The sequence below is a fragment of the Carassius gibelio genome, chromosome B1, assembly GCF_023724105.1.
Source record: "Carassius gibelio isolate Cgi1373 ecotype wild population from Czech Republic chromosome B1, carGib1.2-hapl.c, whole genome shotgun sequence".
NCBI lineage: Eukaryota > Metazoa > Chordata > Actinopteri > Cypriniformes > Cyprinidae > Carassius > Carassius gibelio.
The window spans coordinates 19,828,977-19,854,880 of NC_068396.1; the positions used below are offsets into that span (position 1 = coordinate 19,828,977).

At 36.1% G+C, this 25,904-nt stretch overlaps 1 protein-coding gene across 2 annotated transcripts in view; it reads right to left on the reverse strand.

Moving 5' to 3' along the window:
* Positions 1 to 25,904, reverse strand: part of kcnq5b (potassium voltage-gated channel, KQT-like subfamily, member 5b) — a 91,715-nt gene that overhangs the window by 1,771 nt on the left and 64,040 nt on the right. The window contains exons 2-13 of one of the 2 annotated variants that reach the window (XM_052545210.1): positions 22,008 to 22,098; positions 19,677 to 19,803; positions 16,216 to 16,391; positions 15,905 to 16,030; positions 14,700 to 14,810; positions 13,599 to 13,694; positions 12,810 to 12,898; positions 11,614 to 11,640; positions 9,075 to 9,295; positions 5,384 to 5,492; positions 3,342 to 3,473; positions 688 to 814 (exon numbers count right to left, since the gene is read on the reverse strand). In XM_052545210.1, coding sequence (XP_052401170.1) covers positions 688 to 814; positions 3,342 to 3,473; positions 5,384 to 5,492; positions 9,075 to 9,295; positions 11,614 to 11,640; positions 12,810 to 12,898; positions 13,599 to 13,694; positions 14,700 to 14,810; positions 15,905 to 16,030; positions 16,216 to 16,391; positions 19,677 to 19,803; positions 22,008 to 22,098 — 1,432 coding nt within the window. Of the gene's footprint in view, positions 1 to 687; positions 815 to 3,341; positions 3,474 to 5,383; positions 5,493 to 9,074; positions 9,296 to 11,613; positions 11,641 to 12,535; positions 12,631 to 12,809; positions 12,899 to 13,598; positions 13,695 to 14,699; positions 14,811 to 15,904; positions 16,031 to 16,215; positions 16,392 to 19,676; positions 19,804 to 22,007; positions 22,099 to 25,904 lie in introns of both variants that reach the window. The other variant, XM_052545209.1, reaches the window with a different exon arrangement.

The window sequence follows — 25,904 nt, forward strand, 5'->3', positions numbered from 1 at the left end:
GTCATGTTCAATACAGTGGTTCTACATTAAAAACAGTTACAGGGAAAATTAATATCTTGATCTTGTGTGTGTGTGTGTGTGTTTTTTTTTTCTTTGCATTAAATTTTTTTTAGGATTAGAATTTGCTAAGGGCCACTGCTTTATTATTATATTTAATATGATAGCTAATAAACTTTGAACCATGAGACAATGACATTAGAAAAACAACAATCTCAAGGTAAATATAATTTCTGAACAGAATATTATATTGTGAGTAATTTCCCTTCAAACATGTAAAAATGTAATATATTAGTTTGTATTTAGGATACAAGCTATGAAAACAGCCTTATCATTGGCCAATTTTATTTCAATAATGTTAAACAAATCCATCACCATCAGTTTCACCCCATAATGTTATTAAACAAAATTCATCTTTAGAAATAGAAACAACACTGCTGGCCATTTACAAAAAAAAAAGAAAAAAAAAGAATGTTATTAGTGAGAGTAAGAAAAGTGTGTTTTAAAAGACTTTATTTTCTAGAAGTCCACAACTCTAAAACTGGCCACAGTTGAAGAAACAAACACCTAAAAACCAGTGCAGTATTCATAGATTCAATGAAATATGAAATTAATTGATTCAGTGTGTCATACTGTATGGGACATGTGAGTAAGTAAAAACGCTGTTTAACTGAGTGTCTCTAAACTCACCTGTCTTTCTACCTTACACACCCTTCCCAGCATGCTCACGTCTTCCAGAATGTCTGAGTCAGATAACAGCTTTTCTCTGACCTTCTTATCCATAGGCATCTGGCCCCTACCAAGAATCTGATCCACCCTAAAAGTGAGAGACAGATGTAAGCAAAAAGACTGGATTGAAATGTGTTTAAAGAAATACAAATACGAAAAACACTTTTGAAATTGCTACTACTAGCAAACCAGATTCAAGATTTATATTTTTCTTGTACATCGACATTTGATTAATTAAAAATTATATAGACTTTAGATTAATTTGTTGTTCATTTAGACTAGGGGTGTCAAACTCAATTCCTGGAGGGCCAGAGCCGTGCAGAGTTTAGATTCAACCCTAATTAAACACACCTGATCCAACTAATCAAGTCCTTCAGTCTTATTTGAAAACAACATGCTATGGTTGTTGGAGCAGGGTTGGATCAAAAGTCTGCAGGGCTCTGGCCCTCCAGGAACAGTTGACACCCCTGATTTAGACGATGAAGTGAGTCAGGAACTGTGATGTTCTGTTTTGGTCACATGGTGGCACTGGTCTTGCTTCATTATAAACCTTGGTCATTTGACTCCATAGGATTCAGTGATAAAATAGAAACCTATTTAAAGTGACAAGAAGACCTGCCATGGTTATAAAGAGAAAAATGTCTTGAAAAGGGTACTTGGCATACAACGGTCTGCTTATTTTTTTTTTACTTTTTATATTAGACTACATATCATTTCCCAAGGTTTTATGAAATAAGGTAATGTTCATTAAGTACATACTTCAGAATCTCAGCGTTTGCATCAGTGTTTTCAGAATATTCTAACTGATTGTGAACACCGAGTAATTAGATATTATACACATTTTTGAATCAAAAATGTCCTGTAAATTTCATATTATACTGCAATAATGATACACAGCTTCTCAAATATGCCACATCACATTGTCTGGCAGAACCCCAGGGTTTGACCACCACCCAGTGACCCATATATGACCAAGGAGAAGCACGGCCTCAGGGGCATCAGAACAGATGTGACATGATGAGATTAATGTGAAGGCAACATACCAGTGCGGATATGATATACTGTAGAGGTCACGAATGCGGTGGCTAATTATCTTTAAATGTCATTGTTGAGTAAATGTTTTAATTCACATATTATGCAACACAGACAGATGTTACACAAGATGAATGTACTTGATGTATCGAATCCTTGATTGACTGTGCCATTATTAACCTCTGTTGATTGGGCTGCATGTTTAGAAATGCTTGTTGCTGCTCTTTTTAAATATATGAGCATTGATTGTTATGTGTTATTGGTGTAAGTGTTTATTTATAAGTGAGTATGCTGCAATGTGTTTTGATTGGCTGTATCAGGAATGACTTTTGTTCCTATTGTGCTGTTAGCTGTAATTTATATGTAAAGAGTGAATGCCTAGTGATTAGTACACAAACATGCTTTATTTTGTGCACATGTTGGTGGTGCGATGCAAGTTCAAACCCTTCCTTTTCTGATCTTTTTAAGTGGCAAAAATACCTGCTGTACTTGTGGATCTGCTGTAAATCAGCTGTAAAAGACAACTGATGTCATTATTTAGCTCAGGAGTGTTAATCGATCAAGTATAGGCAGTTTGAGAATAGGAAGCAATGTTGTTATTCAACTCGAGGCAGTTAAGTTCAAAATCAGTTGAGTTGATATTGCAAGATGCGATTCAGCTGTAAAGTAGCTCTGTACTTTATGTAAGTTTTTGACTTTACTAAAGCATAGAAATACCATAATATGTTTGCAGATATTTAAGAAACATGTTAACATGTTTATCTGAAAAACAATGCTACAGTTAGTTATTCTCCCTGAAAATGTGCGTTCCGGTCGGGAAAGTCTGTCTTTGTTTTGTGAATCCGCCCACTGCCAGCTTACCCAATTGTATTTCGGCACCCTGGGTTGTCAGTTTGGCGGAAAACACAGCATATTTCATTTCATTCATTGTCATGTGCACTTGTGTGCCCAAAGTCTGAGGAGGAGGGGCTGGGTGAAAAAAACCTTCTCAAATATTTTGCATTTGGACTGCAATACCTAGTTTAACCACTTAGTGTCAATCCCACATACAGCACCTTTAAGAACAAATGATAATATGTTTTGTAAATAAGGATAAGCCACTCACCATTCACCACACTAGTGGACATTTGTTATTTGAGGTCATTAACAGCAATTTGGTTTCTTACAGTCCAGTTGTTTCAGTTCATCAAAAGTTTCATGTACTGAAGTCTACATGTGTGTATGCTATAAATCAAAGATTTCTTTGGGTTTGGTAAGAAGTCCCTTCTGCTCACCAAGGCTTATTTGCTTAAATACAGAATAAACAGTGATACTGTAAAATACTGCTGCAACAGCCTTTTTTCTTTATTTTAATGTATTTTAAAATGTAGGCTAATTTATTCCTCTAATGGCAAAGCTAAATTTTCAGAAGACATTTTGTGTAAACCATCACACTTATTTATTTTTTCCAGGATTCTTGAATGAATAGAAATGGAAATCTTTCTACCATTAGAAATGTATTTACTGTCACTTTTGACAATTTAATTTTCAAAAAAAAAAGAAGAAAAAAAAAACATGTTTGGACAATTGTTGGGTTGTCCTACCTGGTTTGCAGACTTTTAATTCGGCAGAGCATGTCCAGATGACCGGCTGAATATTGCTCTATTACATCCTTTACATCATATGGTCGCAGAGTTTCCTTAAACTTCTTCTTCGCCACATGGAATTTCATGATCCTACAAAACCATATGCTAATGTTATTCTTCCTTTGAAGTCGTATGAAGCCCAAAACAAATATGTATGCACTAATATCTAAAATGCGAATGTGTCTTGTTCTTTTGAGCAAAATACAGTATAAATTACAATATAAAGGACACAGAACTAAATTATGCTTTTTCGACTAGATTAATGGAACAACAAAACAAAACAAACACACCATGACCCAATATATTACAAATCAAAGTATTAGCAGTTTACATTTAGGGTGACTGAGAACAACCACAGCAATGTTTCTAAAAGGTGATCAAACAACAACATAGACAAATCCAACACCCTGAGAAAGTCTGAGCTTGGGGTCACACAGACGACAGTCCAACCGAACCCCAGCTGAAAGCTACAGGGTTACCACAGCGTTTCACCTACAGCCGGGAATATTCAGTGAAGCAGGACAGCCTAAAGAAGACTGAGTTCATTTTTCATTCCTCATAATCAAAGCGCAAGTGAGAGGCTGGAAAAGATGAGCACATACTGTCAATCTAGCACTGAGCTTTTCACTGACCCACACATGCTAGACAAAACAAAATGAAGAGCGTAGTTGATGTGTGTGAAGTATTAACAGTATTCTATCGTGATAGTGAAATTAGATAATGAGACACTGATTCTTCTCATGCTCTCAGTGGCTGCGAGTATAATTAAATAAGACTGACAAGCAGACAGTGCCATTTTCATTACAGACAATTGAGCATATTTCTGTGTGTTTATGCCTGGCTATAGAGGTTAAGTAAACCTTTTCTAGTTTGATTTCTCAAAGAATTGTAAACACTGCAGATCTGTTGTGCCGTCAAACTTTGCACTCTTTGCTTGAGGCCTGTACCACAAAGTAGGTTTGAGGCAATTTCGAGTTATGTTGTTCAGTTTTGTAAGAATTAGTGGCAAAATCTGAAGTGACAAAATTTAAAGGAATAGTTCAGTCAAAAAATTAAAGCGTGTGCCCAAAATTTACCCAGGAGTAGTTGAGTTTGTTTCTTGACGGGAATAGAATCAGTTACTCACCGATGGATCCTCTGCAGTGAATGGGTGCAAACATTTGATAAAAAAAACATAATCCACAAACAATCCACATGACTCTAGTCCATCAACTGACGTCTTGTAAAGCAAAAAGCTGCAGGTTTGTAAGAAACAAATCCACCATTACTATGTTTTAACTTGCTGTTATAACTGGTGCCTCCATCCATTATCCATAATAACACCTCCTGCAGAGAAATATGCACAGATCAAGCACATTTTACAAGCCAAAAAAAGTTATAAACAAATATTTGGGTGGATTTTGATGTTAGAGGACAACAGAGAATTGACTTTTTCACTGGAGGATGGGTTATTATGCATTATGGACCATGGAAGCAACAGTTTAAAGTTGAAAACATTTTCTTGAATCTGTTTCTTAGAAGCATGCAGCTTTTTACTTTACTAAACTGATGAACTACATTTTTGTTGATGATTTCTGTATTAGTGTGATCAGCTGTTTGGGCTTTCATTCTGGCGGCACCCAATTTACTGCAGAGAATCCATTGGTGAGCCAGTGATGTTTGCTTCAAAACACTTTTCGTGTGCACACACTTGTGGACTAATCACAAATTTAGGACCAAACCCTGATGAAATTATAAAGAACACTGTGGTATGCTCAGCCAGGTTATATTTGTTTGGGTTTAAAACTAAAAGCAATTACATAACCTTGAGTTTGTTCAACTTGTTTTGTGACATACTGTACAAACACCAGTCCAACAAAGCAACACTGGCTCGACCATTTGTATTGTATGTGCCACAAAAAAAAAAAAAAAGGTTTTGTGTCGAACCCTTCATGTATAATGTTTTGGAGTTCTGAAATACTTCAGCATTGTGAAGTGAAGTGAAATATCGCTGCTCTTACCTCACTGCTCTGATGACGGTCTTCAGTGCGGGTGGCAGGTCCTCTGCTGACATGTCACAATGACACCCTTTCTCATCAAAAGCGTCATCAGCACCAACATTAGCCTCACCTATGACACACACATTGTGTCACAAAATAAAAAAAGTCAAAATTTCACTAAAGTGCATAAAGAAAGTAGGGGTGCATGATAAATATCGGAACTGATAACCAGATGTGCATTAATTATCGGCCGATATTTATCATGCACCCCTACAAGAAAGGAGAACTTATGTGAAAACCATCTCCAAATGAAAATAATTTGGGGGAAAACAAAAAAAGGTTTTCATAAAACGAATTCATTTTCATAAAACTAATCATGAAATAGTTCAGGTCAAACTGAATTAAAAAACTGAACAATTGTACAGTACGTGTACTAAAATAAATTTCTAAGAAGATGCAGAATTTTAAGTCCATCAGTGTATACAATAAAAGAACACATTTTCAACATTTCCTCAATCATGTTGTAAATCTCTCTTCTTAAAATATATATTTATGCCTGTTTTTCGGAGCTAGCATGTCACATTACATTTCTGTGAATTTTATAGCTGGAAGCACTACTTTAAGCAATCATCTAAATTGGAAATAGTTCACATTTTCTGCGTAAAAAAGAGGTGAATGTAGACTCAAGTGCATTTCTGCAGCTAGAAAGTGGTGTGTTGGATGCACACAGGATTAATCATGCCCTATGCTCCTTGAAGGATTCTCACAACATGACTAGAGAGGCTGCAATCGATCAGTCTAGTGAAAGAGGAAAATATTTACAGCCATCAGTGAGGAAGGAATATATGCTTCCAGTTAAAATCAGATGGTTTTCAGTATGCGATTTGAGGCAAAAGGATTCTTGACTGTAGATTTATGCTACTTCTTGAAAAGTTCAATTATTTATAAGATTCCCATAAGTTACCACACTCACTAGATGCTCACGGACGCCTAATAAGGCCCCCAAGAAATTCAGTGATTCAGCAACACTCTTTAAACACATAATCCAGTGATTAAAATATGTTTGCTAACTGAAATAATGAAATAATAAAGGAATAATAAAGAAATAAGTCACTGAAAAATGAAAATGTGCTGAACTCACCCTCAGGCCATCCAAGATGTAGATGAATTTGTTTCTTCTCAACAGATTTGGAGAAATGAGGCATTACATCAATTGCTCACCAAATGTCCATCCCCTGTTGCTCTCACATCAAAATCCACCCACATATTCGTTGAGAGCTGTTTTGGCCTCTTTTAGATTGTGCATGATCTGTATATTTCAATGAATTTTTCACTGAAGAAAGAAATATTATGGATTATGGACTGGTATTTTAGTCAGCTTTTCACTTTAACTGATAAACTGGGGCTGTGTGGATTATTGTGATTGTGATGTATATCAGCTCTTTGGACTCTCATTCTGACGGCACCCATTCACTGCAGAGGATCCATTGGTGAGCAAGTGTAGTAATGCAAAATTTCTCCAAATCTGTTCCCATGAAGAAAAAAAAAACTCATCTTGTTCATGACTCAAGGGTGAGTAGATTTTCAGATTTTGAGGTTTAATATTCCTTTGAAACAAAATAAATAAACAAATGAATAAAAATAGTGGCTGAAAAATCTAAATAAAATAAGCAACTCAAATTATTATAATACGATTCGAATTTAATACAAAATAAAAGCAATATTTTTTGTTGTCATTGAGTACTCATATGGTGAATAAATTGACCTGTGTGTCTGAGTGGGAGAAGACATCCCACCTGCAGATGGCGATATGACGTATGATGCCAGTAATATTACTCACACATACTGTACAAAGACAGGCACAAAAGGAATTGAATGATTGGTTATATTTATGTATAAACCTTGTTATATTTTGTTACTTTGTTACTTGCATGTTTGTTTTATTCATATATGATCATGAAGCAGAAATGAAGCTTCTGAAGATGTTGCTGGGAATCAGAGAAGGGGTTTCTCAGTCATATTAGACTGTAGTACATGTAAATACGTGTAGATCTCCTGCTTGTTTTCTGAAAGTGCTTCACGTCTTAGACACAGTAGCACATTAAAGAGGGGGTGGGGCGTTCAATTGTTTTTTTGTTCAGTGTTAAAGAGATGGATTTTCATGCTAAACACGGCCAATGTTTTAAAATATAATTTAGAAGAATGACTGATAATTTCTGTGCCGGAAATTTTTTTATTGTATTTATTTTTCGATTGTGGATCTAATGACGTAGACGAGAGCGGAACTCCTTATATGAGCATTTCTCTTCGAAAAGTGCGCCCGCGCATACGTTGACCAGAGGAGAGCGAGACCGTGCACATCAACGTGCTTCAGAATCGTCAGCAACGCTGCATATGAGTTGTTCGAGAATGCCTCCAAATAAGTGCATTGTTCAGCTTCCCAAAGAACCCAGGGTTACATGAACAGTGGATGCAGTTTGTTTTTCTGGTTATTTGAGTGACAAATGTTTTATAAACAAGGCCCAAGTCGACGCTGGATTTGCACATCGTTTGCTATTAAAACATGGAGCCATCTCTGTGATAAAAGATCCCATTCATGTAAGTACAATTGCATCAGATTTCTGTATTTTGTTGGAAATCAGCACATAAGTGAATATATGTTAATGGAAACAACACGAAACATCAGTATTATAGCTACGCCCACGGCACGCCTCCAGGAGCTCTGCTTTTTCCGGAAAGTAACGAAAAGCTGTATTTTTCTTTTATAAATATTTTAAAACTAAAGACTTTTTGAATATATGAAGGATGCAGTACTACTAGGTACTCAAGATTAATGTGAGATTAGGTGAAAATGTGTATGTTATGTACCCTTTAAGACACTTAAAGTTGGTAAATAATTTTTAATTAACCATTTGACTAAATGCTAAATGTAGCCTATATGATATCTACTGCTTTCCCAGAGGATAAAGACTTCATTAATTATTTACATTAGTGAATCACAGACAAAATAACTGCCAATATTGGGTCTTAAATTCAGCTCCACACTGACTTCTTTTATTACTGAACGTTTGTATAAAAAACAATATCACATTTGCAGGCCTCTGGTGCCCTCCTGCCATTGGTTCAATAAATAGAAATTCATTAAACCCAATTCTAATCATATCTCCACATGGCATGCTTACACACTGATGATCTGCTATAAACAAAGAAAAAAAAGGAAAGATAGAAAAGGGGAAGAAGGAATGAGGAAATAAATGGATCCTAGTTTAGTCAATGGCCTTTGGGACCTAATCAGGAAAATATGGACTCACAATGATCCCAATCAGATGGACAAACCATTCTTACCAAAACTACCAAAAAATGATGTTGATTACAATCATAATCATCATAATCATGACAATTATCATTAGCTCGCTAATGTGTCACCATGGCTGGCCATAATTATATTGGTATTTCTATAAATGGTATTTCTCATGAAATTCTGAGGTTTTGGAATTTTAAACTGGAGCAGTCACAATGTTATTTATTTGAAGGAAGAAAAAACTATTTTCCAGTTCAGATTTTGAATTTCATTATGTCTTAGTTCAATATGAATTTCAATCTCTTAACTACATAGTCAGTGTAGAATAAAAATGTTTTGAGCTAAATTCTCAATTCAATACAATTAAATCACAGCGGTTCAAAGTAATTCTCCAATCAGAGTGTTGTTCACCTTCAGTAGTGGAGCGTGATTGGCTCTTGAGACGGAGGGAGGGTCTGAATCGGGTGCGGTCATTAAAACTCCAACTCTTCTGGACCTTGGTAGGACTCGATCCATCAGTGCTGATCTCAGCTCCAGGCGAACGTCTGTCTATAACAGATGTCTGCCTGCTTTTAATGCTCTGTCCACGTGGGCTTGCCATTCTTACCCGGTCCTTAAAACTCAGTTTCTGACTGAGAGGGGGGAAAAAGAGAGAGAATAAGAGAGTGGAAGAAATAACAGCACTTTCCTTCCTGCCATGAGCCATGGCAATGATCATCAAAGAGTTGCATGAAGTACAAAAATCGCAGAGGCCAAGTCATTTTTTATGAGTTCTGCATTGCTTGCTTAGACCTCCATAGTATTAGAAGTGCAGTCAAACAATCACTCTAAACAATCATTATGAAAGAGCCCTTCAGGTACAATATGCCAGTGTAAGATGGAAGACTCTAGAGGAGCATCAAGAAAAGAGGGATAAAAATCCTTCAGATGTGCCCGTAATTTTCCATGATATCTATCTGTCTATCTATGTACATTGATTTACTTCATTGTGGCTTGAAAGAAAGTATTTTCACTTGATCACAAATATGTTGGGATAATTATTCAGAATGAGATTAATTGTTCTCTTATTGCATGAAATGTGAGTAATGAAATGCATTTTTCATGCATGGCTATTAACATGGCACAGGGTCAACACTGTAGATCATCTTCTAGGCTAATTTATTAGGTTATTAAAATCTCTAATGATGAATATCATTTAGTCACATATGAATTTAGAGATATTCACAGTTCACTGATGCAGAGGCCAGATCAAGTCTTTAAAGGTCAAGTTTAAGTCAAATATCATTTATGGTGAATTTTTGCAGGCAAAAAAACGTGACTTATCTCTAGTAACTCTCAGACTAAACAGCTTTCTGTTTGTCAATCCGATGAAATTGCATAGCCAACTTAAACTCAATGCGAGATTTTCCAGACGAGTGGAAATTTTGTAGCCTTCAATTGGAAACTCGCTAATGTGCAGATTTCTATTTGAAATGACTGGATTTCAAATGCAAAATTGCATCGAGCAACAGTAAAAAGTGACCATACTTTGTTGGTCAGATTTACTAACAGAGTGCACCAGCGCAAGCACAAGAGAGTTCTATAGAACACTCATCAGAAATCATTATCTGTATTGAGTTTAAGAGAAAATACTCTGCAGTCCTCTCAGTTTCAGGGAAAACAATAGAACAGACAGCTGAACATGAGTCAGAGAAAAGAGCAGCGGCCACTCAAAAATGCAGCACTGCAGTGAGTCATCCACTTCTGCTCAATAATGTCACATTAGCAACTATACTAATTATGGTATCATTGCCTCTTGGTCATTGATGAGCACTGCATCATAAATGAGTGGATGGATGGTCGTTTCACACAAACAACTGGTCAGAACCCACAGACACAACATTTCCAAACACTCTTTGAAATGTTCACTCTCAGACAATTGTCACAGACAAACAATTTAATTTATTTGTTCTGCACTTAATAAATAAATAACGATGTGGAAATTATTTTGTCTGGCCTTGTTCATACTGGCCACGCTAATATGGCTCAATTTGAAGTTGTATCTTAGTAATTATGCAAATAAGTCCACTAGCTCTTTCTTATATCTGGACTGATGAGACTGTACATTAGTAGCTGCTGTGTAATGCAGTCATTCAAACAGCCTGACTTGACTTTTCTCATTATTTCTCTCTCTAATTGAAGTCAAGGCCCCCAATAATCACATTTGTCTGGTAAGTGACAAAACATGAAAACATGAATACATCTCAATTATTTGCTATTCCGTTACATCTGTTTAATGTATACATGGCCAATGAAAATTAGAGTGCACTTCATAACAGATGGCAGTAAACAGTCTCAGACATCAGAGGGAAGATGGGTTTGTGCCAGCCGAGCTACTGATCAAACATAGAAGCCTGTTTCCTTCTCAAAAGTAAACATAAAAAATTAATCGTGAGATGAAGCTTAAAAAAAACCCCAAGTCTTAATTGTGGTCAAATCACAACTTGAGATATAAAGTTGCAATTGCAAGAAACAAAGCCGTAAGTGGACGTTACCTGAATAAAGTCAAACTGCAAATCACACGGTAAGATATAGTCACAATTTCACAAAATTTAAGTCACAGTTACATGGAATGATGTCACAGTTGTGAAATATTAAGTCACACTGCAAATGATCATGTCACATTTTGAGATTTAAAGTCACAGTGAAAAATAAACTCACAAATATTAGAAATAAAGTTGGAATTACAATAAATAAATCTTCGTTTTATATGATAGAAAGTACCATTGTGAGACAAAGCCCCAATTACCTTTTTATTTTTAATTCCAAGGAAGAAACAGGCTTCCATAGTCAAATGAGGTTTAACACAAGCATAACAACAGCAATGTTTCAAATTCAGTCTCAGCTGTAAATTATTTATAGTGTAGAGTAAATAAGATATACAGTATATAAGATATGGAACTATACAAACCTTGTAGATGACTCTCCTTGATCCTTCCTTTGCGTGGTGTAGAAAGAGAAATACATAAAAGGGAGATGTTTTCAATGAATCTTCAGAAGAGAATAAACTACACATGAAACAGTTTCAGATTCACTGGATCCAGTTTATCATTGAATACTTCATGCATACTAATGCATTAAAAGCAACAGCCAGTTCAAATCATAATGCATGGATAAATGCAACCATTAGCATATACATGCATATCACAACATGCAGTATTGCATGACATTCATAAGCTCAAGCAAACAAATGTGCCATATTTGAAGCCCTACTAAATGACTAGTTTATTCTCTGTGTATTTATAGTTATGCTTTTTAGCAGGTCTATTTACATTTCATGGTGCTGTGTGATATATGCGCACATACTGTATGAATGACAAGCCAAAGGCGCTGAAGTCTTTATCTTAATCAGTTAGACAATTTGACTGCTGCTAATACTATTTACCAAGACGGAGGACTGCGCATGCACTTCATCTATAATTGGGCCATTATAACAGAATGTGGGCATAAACGCGAAATGGAGAGAAACATTACAGTCCATTCGCATCGTTTTTTCCCTTTCCCTTTGAGAGAAAGACTGCAATCAGGTGATTTCATGGACAGCTAGCCCTACATTAGACCTGTTTTTGTCTGTAACAATGGATCCTGGTTTATACTGATTTTTGTGCATGACTATAAACATATGAGATAAATCCGTAACGGACAATGTACTTTTTTTGAATGTTGTAATGAAAAGGACGTGAAAACAAGAGGGGAACGTGTGGGAGGCAGGCATAATTATGTTGCACTAAGGAATCAAATAAATATAGGGAAAGTGGAAAGTTTTCCTCTGTGGAAATATAATGAATGAAGCCAGGGATAAAAAGGAGATGCTGCCAGGGGTTTGTACCTACTTTGTAGGACTGCAGGTATGCAACGCCTTCAAATGAGGTTTCCAGGTAGCAACGGAAACCGAGTTCTCATCAGCCGCATAGCTACGCCACACACACTACATGCAAAAATATATAAAACCAAAAGAACAAAGGATAAAGGCAGAAGAGGAAAAAAGACAAGAAGAACAAGCCCATAGAAGAGAAAGAGAGGAAAAAACAAAACAAAAAGGAAAAAGTAGATTAGTAAAAAAAACTACACAGGTTTTTTTCGGTCAGAGCGGGCATCCATACATGCCTCGGGACAGGGACTGTAGACTCATAGTGACGCCAAGTGGCCTCAAGGTAAGGACGACTACCATCGGTGGAGTAATATCGCCACGCAGCCTTATTCAGGGTTAGGGAGAGTAAAACATGGTAAGCTGAAATATAAGGCGCACACACACACACACACATTCTCTCGCTGGTATTCCTATCATTATGGGGACATTTGAAAAGTAATGTTTTTTCTACTGTACAAACTATTTTCTTTCCCGTTACCCTAACCCTAAACCTACACCTCACACAAGCTATTTTAGATTTTTCAAAATACCTCATTCTAAATGATTTATAAGCTGTTTTCCTCATGGCGACATCTGGCCCTCATAATGTAGGGAGTACCAGGTACACGCACACACACACACACACACAGTCTTGCATATGTGGTTTACAGCGACTCTCCATAGGCGTAACACATGTTTTATGAGGACAACTCCCTAATGCATTTTACAACAAACTCTTAATTGCTAGTATCCAAACCAAATCTGTCCATATTAAACCAGTATGTCCAAGCAAATAAAGTCTCTTTGCTGTGAAGTGAACCATGTTTGTCTGTTAGGTAAGACTATCTGCAGTCTCAGCCATTTCATAAAAGATTTATCAGGCAACTGTGGTGCATTCAGACACAAATAACAGATATATACAAATATATGAGACCATTAGAAAACAGTATACAGTATAATAATGACACTACAAACCAAATTATATTGTATAGAATTGTGTAAAATCCCCAAATGTGAGGGCAGATGTAATGACTCTGGTGTCTGACCTGTATGAGGCAGGCAGCAGGGTTCCTTCTCTTCTCAAAGTGCTTCTGTCTGTGCTGTTCTTGAACCTTCAGGGCAAAACCTGAACCCAAAATACCCTGCAATGCAAGTAAAGTAGAACCATGTCACTGATGCTATAGTTTTGAATTAGACAACAGAACTAGGAAACACACACATGCTAGCAGCTCTCTGTAAAAGCATCTTCCACTACCAACAAGCAATAGTATTACATGTTCACTTAACATACAAATATTTCTTAACATATTATGTCAAACTGAATTCTTACAAAGTTGGTTTATTACTACAATTTAAGAAGTTCTACTAGGGATAGTTCACACAAAAATTCTGTCACTAATTTGTGTAATCAATACACTAATCAATGTATGTTAGTATATTCCAATATATATTCCAATATATATATATATATATATATATATATATATATATATATATATATATATATATATATATACAGTAGTAGCACTTTAGTTTTTATATTGCACAATCATCCAACTGACTGTAATTTAAAATATTAAGTTACTAACTCAGCAGTTTTTGGCTTTGATTATGAATAGTATAACATTTAAAACCACCAAATGCTCTGAAAACAATGTTAAGTAGCATGAAGCTTGCAGGCAGGAATATATAGCATTAACTAAACTAAGACGAGTGGTCAAACTCAGCTCCCTCAACGTTTTATCATTTCATGATAAAAAAGTTTAAGTCCAAAGGTGTGAGCGGTTTAATTCGAAATGAGAACATCAATTTCCACTATTTCCATCAACTCATTTAGGCTGATTTGTAAATTTGGCTGAAAACCTTGTTGCTCTGACAGGGTAAACAGCCGAACTGCCTTTGCAATTCACAAAGACACCTAATAAAATTCAGCATTAGGAAAATTTAGCAGCCAGGAATAAGATTTCACTGTGTACTGAAGGCTGAAAACCAAGAAGAACATTAGCGACTGTCTCAATTATGCAAATTATTTTCTTTATTGGTGTTGCTTCTGGAGAAGGGACAAGATAAACAAACACTGGATTAATACTGTAGATAGTGTAAGGAAACGAGGTATGAGGATGTTTTGTGCTGTAATTAAGGTTTACCGCGGGCAAAGTGAAGAAAGAGATCCCAAGCATGGCGAAGCCAGCAGATAGCATCCGTCCAGTCCAGGTTTTAGGAGTCTTATCTCCATAACCTATAGTAGTGAGGGTGATCTAATAAAATAAAAAAACACACACACACACACAGAGGGTCATTAGAGGACTTTCCAGTTTGTATATGTGAACTACATAACTTATATATTAAATAAAGTGTATTATAATAATTTATGACAGAATGTCCTTTAGGACTCAGATGTAAAATAGTTTACAATATTGCAAACAAAATTTTATTTTATATAGATTTTTTTAACTGTTTTGTATTTTCATTTTTATATTTTATTCTAATAAATGTATTAATATTACCACAAACTGCATAGGCCTAACATTAGTTAACATTATAAATATGACATAAACTGAACAAAAAACAATTGGTTTTCTGAATGGCTCTTTAAAAATTGTGCATTATTAACTGCATATCATGGTCGATATAAACCATGTTTATCTTCACTGCAACTGAGCTGTGTTTAGTGTAGTTTGGGTTATTTTTCTTTTTATCTTGTGAAATTTTATTGATGGGTTTTGAGGATGATATCAACCAACTTGCCCAGCTGGCATCTGGCTAAATTGTCAAGATTTTATCTATTGACAGACTGAATTTGCGTGACCTCACCATGACCTCATCAGAACAGATGTGCTAGATCATTTTTTTTTACTTCTGAATGGTGTTTATCTCTGTACTTATGCGTATAAATCTATATTTGTCTTTTTCGTTTGGGTTGAAACAGTCTGAATGAGCCTGAAATCTATTCTCTGAACCATCAAAGGCATCCAAGCGAGACCAGAGATGCCGTTTGTCATTTTTGGCCATCATGATTGCTTTCTATCTCCATGGAAATGGAATCTAATGGTCCTTCGTATAACCTTTATGAAAAAGGTTTCAATTTCCCAAACAAGGTGCACGGAAATTATCAAAAGGCTGAAAAGTGTGAGCCTGAAATCATTACTGAAATTTGATATCAATGATCATATTAAACTGAAACCAGTACGTCTTGCAGTTTTCCAGTAATGTTGGACACTACAGCCAAAATTACCCAGAATGCATTAGAGTCACACGTATCTGGCACCACAAGAACTTCTTTTGTAAAGCTCTGTATAGGTGAGAATAATGCTGTGACTCTGGTGAAATGCACCATTGTGAAGAGACTCACCGTGCCCCACCACAATGCATCCGCATAGGTGGCAAAGTCTTTATTGAACTCTTTTTCCACCAGATAAACCAGGAAAGAGGAAAAGATGAGCACAAGGAACCCAATGTACCAGGCGGTGACCAATTCCTGTTAGACAGAGAAGCATTTTGGAGACATTTCGAGGACACCAGGATGATCCTTACAAAAGTACAGAAAGTACTTCAGAATATGATACAGAAGTTTTTGCTCATAAAGCAATGCATGCATTTAAATTGTAAGTAACTCAAAAGCAAATAATTCTAGATGCTGACTTGTCAATGCAATAAACGTACCTTGCTGTGTGCATAAACTACAGATCCCAGAAGCTTCCAGGTTCCTCCACGGCGGTCCATGCGTACCATTCGCAGGATCTGTAAGAACCGTAAGCTTCGCAGGGCAGATGTTGCAAAAATGTTGCTTTGACTCCCAGCCGAAACCACCGCAAAAGAGGCAATAAGCACTATGATGTCTGACGGTTAGGTAAAAGAACAGAAAAAATGATGTCAGAAAACAGTTTACATGCGTAGCATATCACAGGAGATATAATTTGCCAAATGTGTTTTAACAGCATATCAGATTCTAAAATATTTATTTAGTTAGTTACAGTTTAATTGTCAATTGTCAATGTAGTTTTAAATGACTATGACATCTCCTCAGCTCAAACTAGACAATTTATTTCTCAAATGAGAGTTCACAACATAGCCATTCTGTTCATGTAAATGATTGAAAAGAGTGATTTCCAAACTGTTATTTTGCCCATATTCTGTGAGAAATGAGGATTGAGGGAGGAGAAAAGAAAGAAAGAGACAGAAAGAACAAGCGAACGGACACGGGAAGTTCACACAGAAACCACATCCACTTGGAGAAGCGACATCAAACCCTCAAAAAGCACAAACAACTACTCAACTGCAATAATATTTTTTTCTCTTTCTGATCCTCCCTCTAATTTCTCAAATACTTTGTAGTCGATGAACTCAAACTTTCCAGAGAAAAGGGCACTCTACTGCTCTGTCGTTATAAGTCAAATCATCACATTGCATGTGTTCTTAAAGTCTTTGGGGAGTCTCGAGCTGGGAGAGAAAATGCTTATTTAGGTGTAGAAGTGCACTCTGGATCTATAAATTATGACTCCGTTATCCAGCACAGCAGAGAGATGACTCATGTACTCAATGAAAAATACATCAGGCCTTCACATGAAACAGACCACCAACACATCAGCCCAATTGAAAAAAAAAAAAAAAAGTGAAAGAATTTTGTTCCGCTATCTTTTAAAAATGACAATTAGAAAAAGATTATGGAGTCCAAAAGCCTGAAACCTCTAGTGACAATGCTTTTATTTGTCATGTTTCTAATATAATGCAGCTTACATAAAATATATAACAATTTCAAATTCCTAATTTTTATGTTTATGCCAGATTTAAAGGACAGCAATATGGATAGAGAACTCATATTTTAGCCAGAAGCAAAGGTTTGACAAACTCATCTACATCTAGGATGGCTTGAGGGTGTTTATTTTATTTAACTACTCCTTTGATATGATAAATAGTTAAACATTGCAGAATAGAAATGTAACAGTTTTGGCTTAAAATGAGTGACAGAATATGTTGACTGTTACTTGGAGTAAGTTTATTCAAATCTGCAATATATGTTTTTAATTTGTGCAATAACTAACTTTAAGAACAGCCAGGGATACCCATTCTTGGTGTTGCTATAAACTGCTGGAGGGTACAACAAAATCCCATACATCATCATCTGAACACCATTCTTTCTTTGACAGGGTTCATTCGTCAGTTTAACACACAAATACCATCTAATGGCAGCTAATAACTTGTTGAATCAATTAGTAAACATGCACTCACTTTAAATGTTACAAAGCAAAATAAACCCTGTCTGAATAAGTTTATCCTGGGGACAGCTTTGCAACCCATCTGTTAAAAAAAACCTTGAAACTACTTAAAACTTTCCAGCAACAATCATGGTATATGATGCATGAATGCAGTATTTCCTAAAACATGTTGCTGCTAGTCGATGTTCGCAACAGTATTTACCCTCAGGTTCTGTAAGACCTCTGGGCACATAAACATTCCCTCATAATGAGTTTTAATGATCTAAAATCAATCACCTGTTATTAATTCTTCATGCATTCTGTTTCCATTAACATCATATTGATGAAATGGGGCTTTAATGTGCATGCGTGTGGTATAAAGTGACTTCAGCCAGAAAAGAAAATGACATACAGTAATTCTATGTTCACATGGTATAAAACCAGATTCACAAGGTTCAGAAGTCTCTTAAACATTTCTACGTTCAAATGTGTTTCAAGAAGTAGTCTAATGGTTATATGATGAGCTTGCACATGGATATGGATATTGAATGGCTAAAGACCAACCATTAATCAAATTGTTATCAGCATTTCAGTTGCTCCCTAGTTCAGTTCTAAGTGCACTAGCAAGAGAGTCAAAATCATTCCAGCACTGAGACATTTGCTCCATATAAATTCTCAGAATGCCTGCCTATGACAAACTGAAAAATATTAAATCCGAATGGTCAAGGAGGAGCACAAGTGTGAATGTGTGAAATAAGTATGAATTTTCTGTTGTGAAAAGAGATTAGGATTTTAATGAACTCTAATATCTCGTGAGCATGAAACCGCACCGATTTCAGAATGGCACTGTACGGCTGAAAATAGCTATGCTTTAATGTGCAACTTTGTACAGTAATTGAGTCATCAGTGTCTCTGATGTTTGGGATCAAGACCTTGGCCAGTGCCTGGGTTTGAGTTCACAATATACAAAGGGGAATAGTGATCAGATTGAGGTATGGCTTAATAGAATCTCAAAGGACATTTGGTCTGCACACAGACCATTATTAATGAGGTTCATTATCTCCATTTAGATCGATAAGGCCAGGGCTAAGTGTTAGCACTTAAAAACAGACACCACAAGCAACTACACACACTTAAACAAAGTAAGACATTATTAATAACAAAGCAAGTATAAATGAGCAGGATTTGGTAGTTTTTTGGCGGCCACAACTGGAGGATGCCGAGTAAAAGGTTTGGGGTCAATAGGTAATTGCAGTTAGGTTATTTTAGAGGCATAAGGCACTTCCTTAATGGTGATCTACAGTTATGAGGCTGTTGCCTTGGTTACACAGGAATAAACATAATTTGTGTCATCATGGAATGATGAAAGCTGACTTGAGCAATTTATTTGTGAGGGAAGATAGTATTAGTGTTATTAATAGCTTCCAAAGCACATGACTAACACGACTGTGTGAACTGGGACGAGGAATATAAACCTACCATAGATCAGATATGTGTACTGCACCATCCAAAGTTTGGGGTAAGATTTTTATTTTTTTACATTTTTGAAAGAAATCTCCGATGTTAATCAAGTCTGTATTTATTTGAAAGCAATTTCTTTCAAATCTCATCTACTGCTGTGTCCGAAATGCTGGCCTGTGCTGTTTATGGTAAAAATATATATTTAAAATAATGATATTTACAGTTTCATGGAGGGAAGATATGTTTATGGCTAGTAAATCAGATCAAATCTCTATTCAAACCAGATTTTCAGAAAAGGTTTGAATAGGTTAAATAACAGTGAACCCCTTTTCTAATATGGATCTCACTCTTATCACCTCGTTTAGTCTGGTTAAATGAGAAAAGTCTGGAAAATCCTGAACTTAAACAATGAAAGCTTCATGATTATCATTTCATGGAGACAAACTTGCAAATTGATTCAAGGCTCACCTATAACACAGAACGGCTTCCTTGCGAAGCGAAGACGTCCCTGCCATCCTCTGTACCGGCAACAACAACCAGCAGACCAGATTCGAATGATGAACTCAAGCCCAAACACCACAATCATCACAAACTCCTACAAAGACAAAGAAAGACATTTTCAGGTTTGTTTGTGTGGGTGTGCACTGGTATCATCTGTGGTTGTGAAAATGATAACACTACTAACCAGCTACATTACACACATCACTGCTGGAATTACACAGTGAGATAAGTACCGTACATTGCTTACATCAGCACTTTTTAATAAAGAAACACAGGTGGAGGTGTCCTTGCCTGTCAAATATAATCTGTGGGTCAGCTATTTCTTGAAACAAGTGAAACATAACTGGATTATGGATCCATTAGTGATCTCTGTTTTAGTCATATAATGTGTATTTAGTGCTACTTAGAATCCTTAGTTAGACGAGCTACAAGATCCTTCAATTTAAAGAACTCAACTACAGAAGTCTAAATGTTCTCAAAAATGATTTACTCAGAGCATAATTTATCTGGTCAAAAAAATGTAATTTAAATAAATAAACAGTGGAAAAACACAGAGATGAATAGCAACATTCACTGTAAATATACCACATTGGAAGAAAAACATCAGCACAAATACAGAACTTTTCTGCCAGGATATTGTTTTCAAATATTTTTTAATATATTTAAGAAATCTAAAAAAAAAATGGCCCAAAACATATATTTGCTAACATAACGCTTTATGCTTGACAAGGAACATATTATGGAGTTTTCTGCATTTATATTCACTTTCTTTTCTTCTTTCTTTCTTTCTTTTTCTTTTTTTTTGTGAAAATATGAACATATATTATACAAATTACATAAATATATTTTTGGCCATTTTTATATATATTTTAAATGTATATAAATATATATTCTTAAAATATTTAAAAATATATATTTGACATCTATATTTCAGTCAAAGAAAATGCATTTGCTTGCCGTAAAATACATTTAAAAATATATTTTGGTATATGAAGGTTGAAACTAAATATTTTCTATTTCAAAAACATATTTCATTGAGTTTCACTGTTTGGAAAATATATTTGGCATGTATTTCAAATATAATTTAGCCACATAATATATATATATATATATATATATATATATATATATATATATATATATATATATATATATATATATATATATATATATATATATATATATATATATATATATATATATATATATATATATATATATATATATATATTTGCCATATAGTCTTTACAGATATTTCCTTAAACCCTAAATCACAAAGCAATGTTATTTATAGTACAAAATACACGTATACCTCTATAAAGAAAATCCCATATTAATGCGGTACACTGTACAAATTAAGTGGTTGTGTTTGATTAATACTTAATTTTGCCCACTATAAAGCATTTTGCCTATAATAAAGCATATACAAACACATACACATATACAAACATGTGCCAACACAATAGGCTAATGCACACATACAGCAGCAGATGTTGACTGGTAACCTTATATGGAGTCTCTGACTCAATTCACAGAGGTAAAAGCCATTTTAAAAGGACCTCTATTTTGTTGACTTACCTCCTGTCTTTGCATTATCAATTAAAGGGGCAGCAGTATGACTGAATAAAAGAGTCAATAAAACAAATCAAGTCCATTTGTACGGCCATCATTACCAGTACACAAACCAGCAGGCTTCCAGGAACAGAAAAGCAGCATAACATGAGCCTTTGATCCAGTCTTCATATCTCTCACCTGTAGCTGGCTTTTGTCAGGGCTTTGTAATCAAATAACTATTGACAATATTCCATCATTCTGCATTAAAGGGATCAAGTAAACCACAAGCTCTAAAAGTGGGGCATATTTGGTTGTGTTTATATTGTGATTTACTGATTTGGTTAGCTTGACGTGTGTTGTACAGTACTATTAAAACTTCACCATATTTGTCTAAATATGTGTGATACCCATCATAAGACAGATAGCAGCTGCATTTGGTGGAGAGCAGAGGCAATTTACTTTAGAGAAGTAGAGAATATTCCCTTTATCTCCTGTGCCAGGATCTGACTTTTAATTACAGTAACAGTGAAAATCATAAGCGTATAAGCATATGCTATTTAACATTATTTAATAAATGCAGGACGTAGCATTAGCGTTTAAGACATACAACTAGCTACGGTATTAGAGTACAGTTAACACAGAGTTCATGTGATTTAAAAAAAAAAAAAAAACTTCTTAGCATGAGACTGTTCTCATGCTTTATCCTGTTTGGATTTTGTTTTGACACTGCAGTTCAGCTCTTACCAAGATCAGGAGACGTTGAGAGGCCATTTCCTGGTGATCTGGAATGGTTGAGAAGACGGACAGCACCAAGCAGCCAAACACCAGGACAAACCTGTCAAAAGAAACAACAACAACAGGGGGAACAAAAATTACATCATTGAAAGATTTTGTCATGCACAAAGAAAAAAAAATGGCTTGTATTTATGATTCAACGTCAAACTCAACTGATGTTAACAGAACAAGTCTCTAATAAAAAAAAAAAAACTTTCCTTCAAATATTTCAAACTCTTAAGTACCATAACGTTAATTTCCCATCAACAATATGAAGTATGGCATGAGGGAAACCGCTGCTCAGAGTACAACTGTATCTGAAGATTTGCATTATTGACCCCTTCAGATAACGGGTGGGAGACATCTGTATTTGATCACTGGTCTTCTGCGTCAGCCGCCTGATCTCTCTCTCCCTCTCTTCCATTAGCTTTATCCCTCTTGCTCCATCTAGTCTGGTTCCCACTGTTTCTTTTTCTCAACTACTTCATCTATTTCCCTGCAAATCTCATGCCTCCATTCTTCTTTCTGTCTTGCTGCTATATTCCCCCACATACTGTAGAAAGGTGAAGAGACACTGAGGACATTTATGAACAAAAATATAATATAATAATAAAATAAAATAACTATCTTGTCAGGCTACATTCGCAGTGATAGATTATCTAAAATGTTCAGTAGCTTGAAATCCCACTTATATAACCTATATACTAGAAGTATCAATAAGACAAATCACTCAAACTTCGGTAAAACCCATCTTCTAAAGCCAAGTAAAATTGCACTGCTGAACTCTGGCATAGAGCTTCACAGCCCAAAGGCCCATGAAACTCATTCCTCTGACCTAATGCAAGTGGACAGAACTGAATAGATCAGCGAAAATACAACCTTGACTGGCCCTTTGACTTGATGATGAACAGTCTTTGCTGCAGCATGCAGTTATCAAAGAGCGTTGACTCAAGAGCATTGATGCAAAAATCATTAATTTTACAAACATGTACTGCCCTCTTTCCATGTTCTATAACCCTCTGAGGTCTAAGGGTATTTTGGGGGCCTGGAGAAGTTTTTTTTTTCATATGGATTTCTTTATCACAGATTATCTGTTTTTGGCGACACTTGTTTAGTTTAAAAGTAGACATGTCAGGCTTTCTATAGATATCTCTCTCATGTCTCTTCGTTGAGTATTCACTGAGTTACACTTCATTTTATTGACGCGTTTGTAAATGAAGATCAGCGCAGACAAAGGCTGCAGACAGCACACCTTGTTTGTTATCTTTATTTCATAAATGCACAGAGTTTTGTTGTTATTATGTCTGTATGCAACGAACAGATTCGATTGATGTATTGCTCTTATCTGTACGATCAAATCTGAAAGTGTAATTTAAGTTATTTTCGGGGTTATCAGGAGAAAATGCCTCATAACCCGGAAGAGGCTGTAATTTAAGCCTGTATGAGAAGGGGCTAAAGGCTTCATTCAGTGTTGGTGCAGCGTTTGTGTGAAAGCAGTGGGCGTGATGGGGCGCTTCACCCTTTGACCTGCCCTCCACTCGGAAACAGCGGCCGAGCTCCTCTACAGAGAACACAGGGCAGAGGGCAGGGGCAGTGTTTTCCATAGGCTGACATATGACAATGTCACTGCTGAATGCCTGCATTTGCTCATAATTCCAGTCCTTTCCAAACAATGTAAATACAAAATATTGCATGTGCTGTAATTTGGCCATAGGCATGAGGGTGGAAGTAATCACAGACATGCTTAAAGTTCAAGTTCGAATCCGGGACCTTTCCTGATCCCGGGCCCCTCTCTTTCCCTCTCTCTTTCGCCTCCTGTAACTAAACCGTCTTATCAAAATAAAGGCAAAAATTAAAAAAATAAAGAAAATTATAGAACTAAAATAAAATATAAACATCAGAAGAAAAACGTTTGAGTGAATTATTCAATGTTATATAAACACATATGAAGACATTCACTTGTTTCATTCCTGAACAGAAAGAGTTTTTGGAATAAGTCTGCTTTGATTCAGTGACTCGACTGAAGGAGTCATTGAAAAAAATCCCCACTTTCATTACACAGATTGATAGTTTGTCTGGGACTCACCAACACAGAAGCATATAAGTGATACAAGCATTAAAAAGTCCCAGTGCTGCTCAAGTCAACCAGTCAAGTGTAATTGAGTATAGCAACTAACTTTTGTATAATCCCCAATAAAACCTTGAGAGTGGAAACTAAATAAATAAAGAAAAGAAAAATTACAGGGTGACATTTGCAACAACCACCTATACCGGATGGATGGTAGAATAAAAGTAGCCGAGAAAGTAGACTGCAATAGACAGTACAATTATCTGTCAAGCAGCCAGTGCCTGTCTGTTCTTCAGGGCTGTAGCATATAAAGAGAGCTCTTCTACTCTCCTGCCTCTTGTCAGCTCACTCAGACAGGACTATTTCAGTGCAGCGCCCAGAGCTAAAACCCTCTTTTTTTTCCAGAGGAAAAAGAATAAGTGCACAGAGCTGAAGTAGCTCCCCTCATCAATCATCTGTTAGCCCTAGCTAATTACACAACCCTGCTCTCCTACCTTGTTCTTTTGTACCTGCGTGTCATTTCCTGCCCTGGTGGGTGGCAGTTGGTGTCTGTGGAGTGTCACGGGTCTTTGATGTTGAAAGAGAGGATCTTAACATTTACATGCAGACCACAGTAAACACACACACTTTCGGCTCTCTGAAGTGGCACTTAATAGGCATCGTTTTGCATAATCAAATTGATTTGTTTTGAAGGTGAGTGCCAGGGACGAGTGACTAATGAACCAAATCTCCCTCTCTCACACAGATATGTATCACGCCATATCATTATTTCTTATTTGATGTTAAAAACAGCAGATGGAAGCCTGAAATTATATTTCTCCCAATCCCTGTCACTGTAATTTATATAACTAAACATAGTATTATACACAGTTAATAATCAAGTCTCCTACAAATGAGCATCTCTATGCAAATAGCAATGTACTAGTGAACTCACAGCAAGGTGCTGTAAAAAGTCTCTAAGGGTGTATTATTCACACCTGTCTTGTTTGATTTGACTGAATCAAACTCAAGCTCGTTTTCCCCTCTTGGTGTGGATCTTTTGGGCAGGTGTGAATACAGCAATCGCACTCGGGTGCGGACCAAACAACCGAACTGAGACCAGGCTGAAGAGGTGGTCTCGGTCCTCTTCCAAACTAACTCTGGTACGGTTGAATGGATGATCCAATGAATGGAAGACCTTAAGCACATGTGTGGCTTTGTTTACAGTTTCTGGTTCACTCGAAAAAAGGGCAGTGTGAAAGCGAACCGCATTGAACATTGTATTTGGTCCAGACCAAAGCAAGTGAACTAGTGGACATTCCTGCTGTGAATACACCCTAAATGTCTTACAATCACATAGAATTAAATGCAAAGCAGGGGAAAAGAGAGACAAATCTGGTGTGTGTAGATAAAAGCTTTTTTCTTCACTGCCAAGTGGTCGCTCTAAGCACATGTGTGAGCCACGGGAACAGAAAAGACTCCTGATGTGTGAGCTGTCCGTGGTCCTGCACGCAATTATAAAAACTGCACAGAAGTAACGAATCTTGATTCACAAATAATTATCACCAAAATCCTCTCAAAGGTGTAATGGCCCAAAGAAAGTTAAAGAGTATGTATGACTCTCACCCCAAAAAGAAAAACTTTGTAAGTAGTTGCCACCAAACAACAAAATCTCTGACTTGAATGTAAAACAAAACATGTTTTCATTAGATCTTCTAAACCAGTTTGGGGCCCATTAGGGGTCTCAGCAAGCTTAGAAATAATGCCCTTAAGATGATTTAAAATAGAATAAGACAAAACACGCACAGTCTGAATATTTG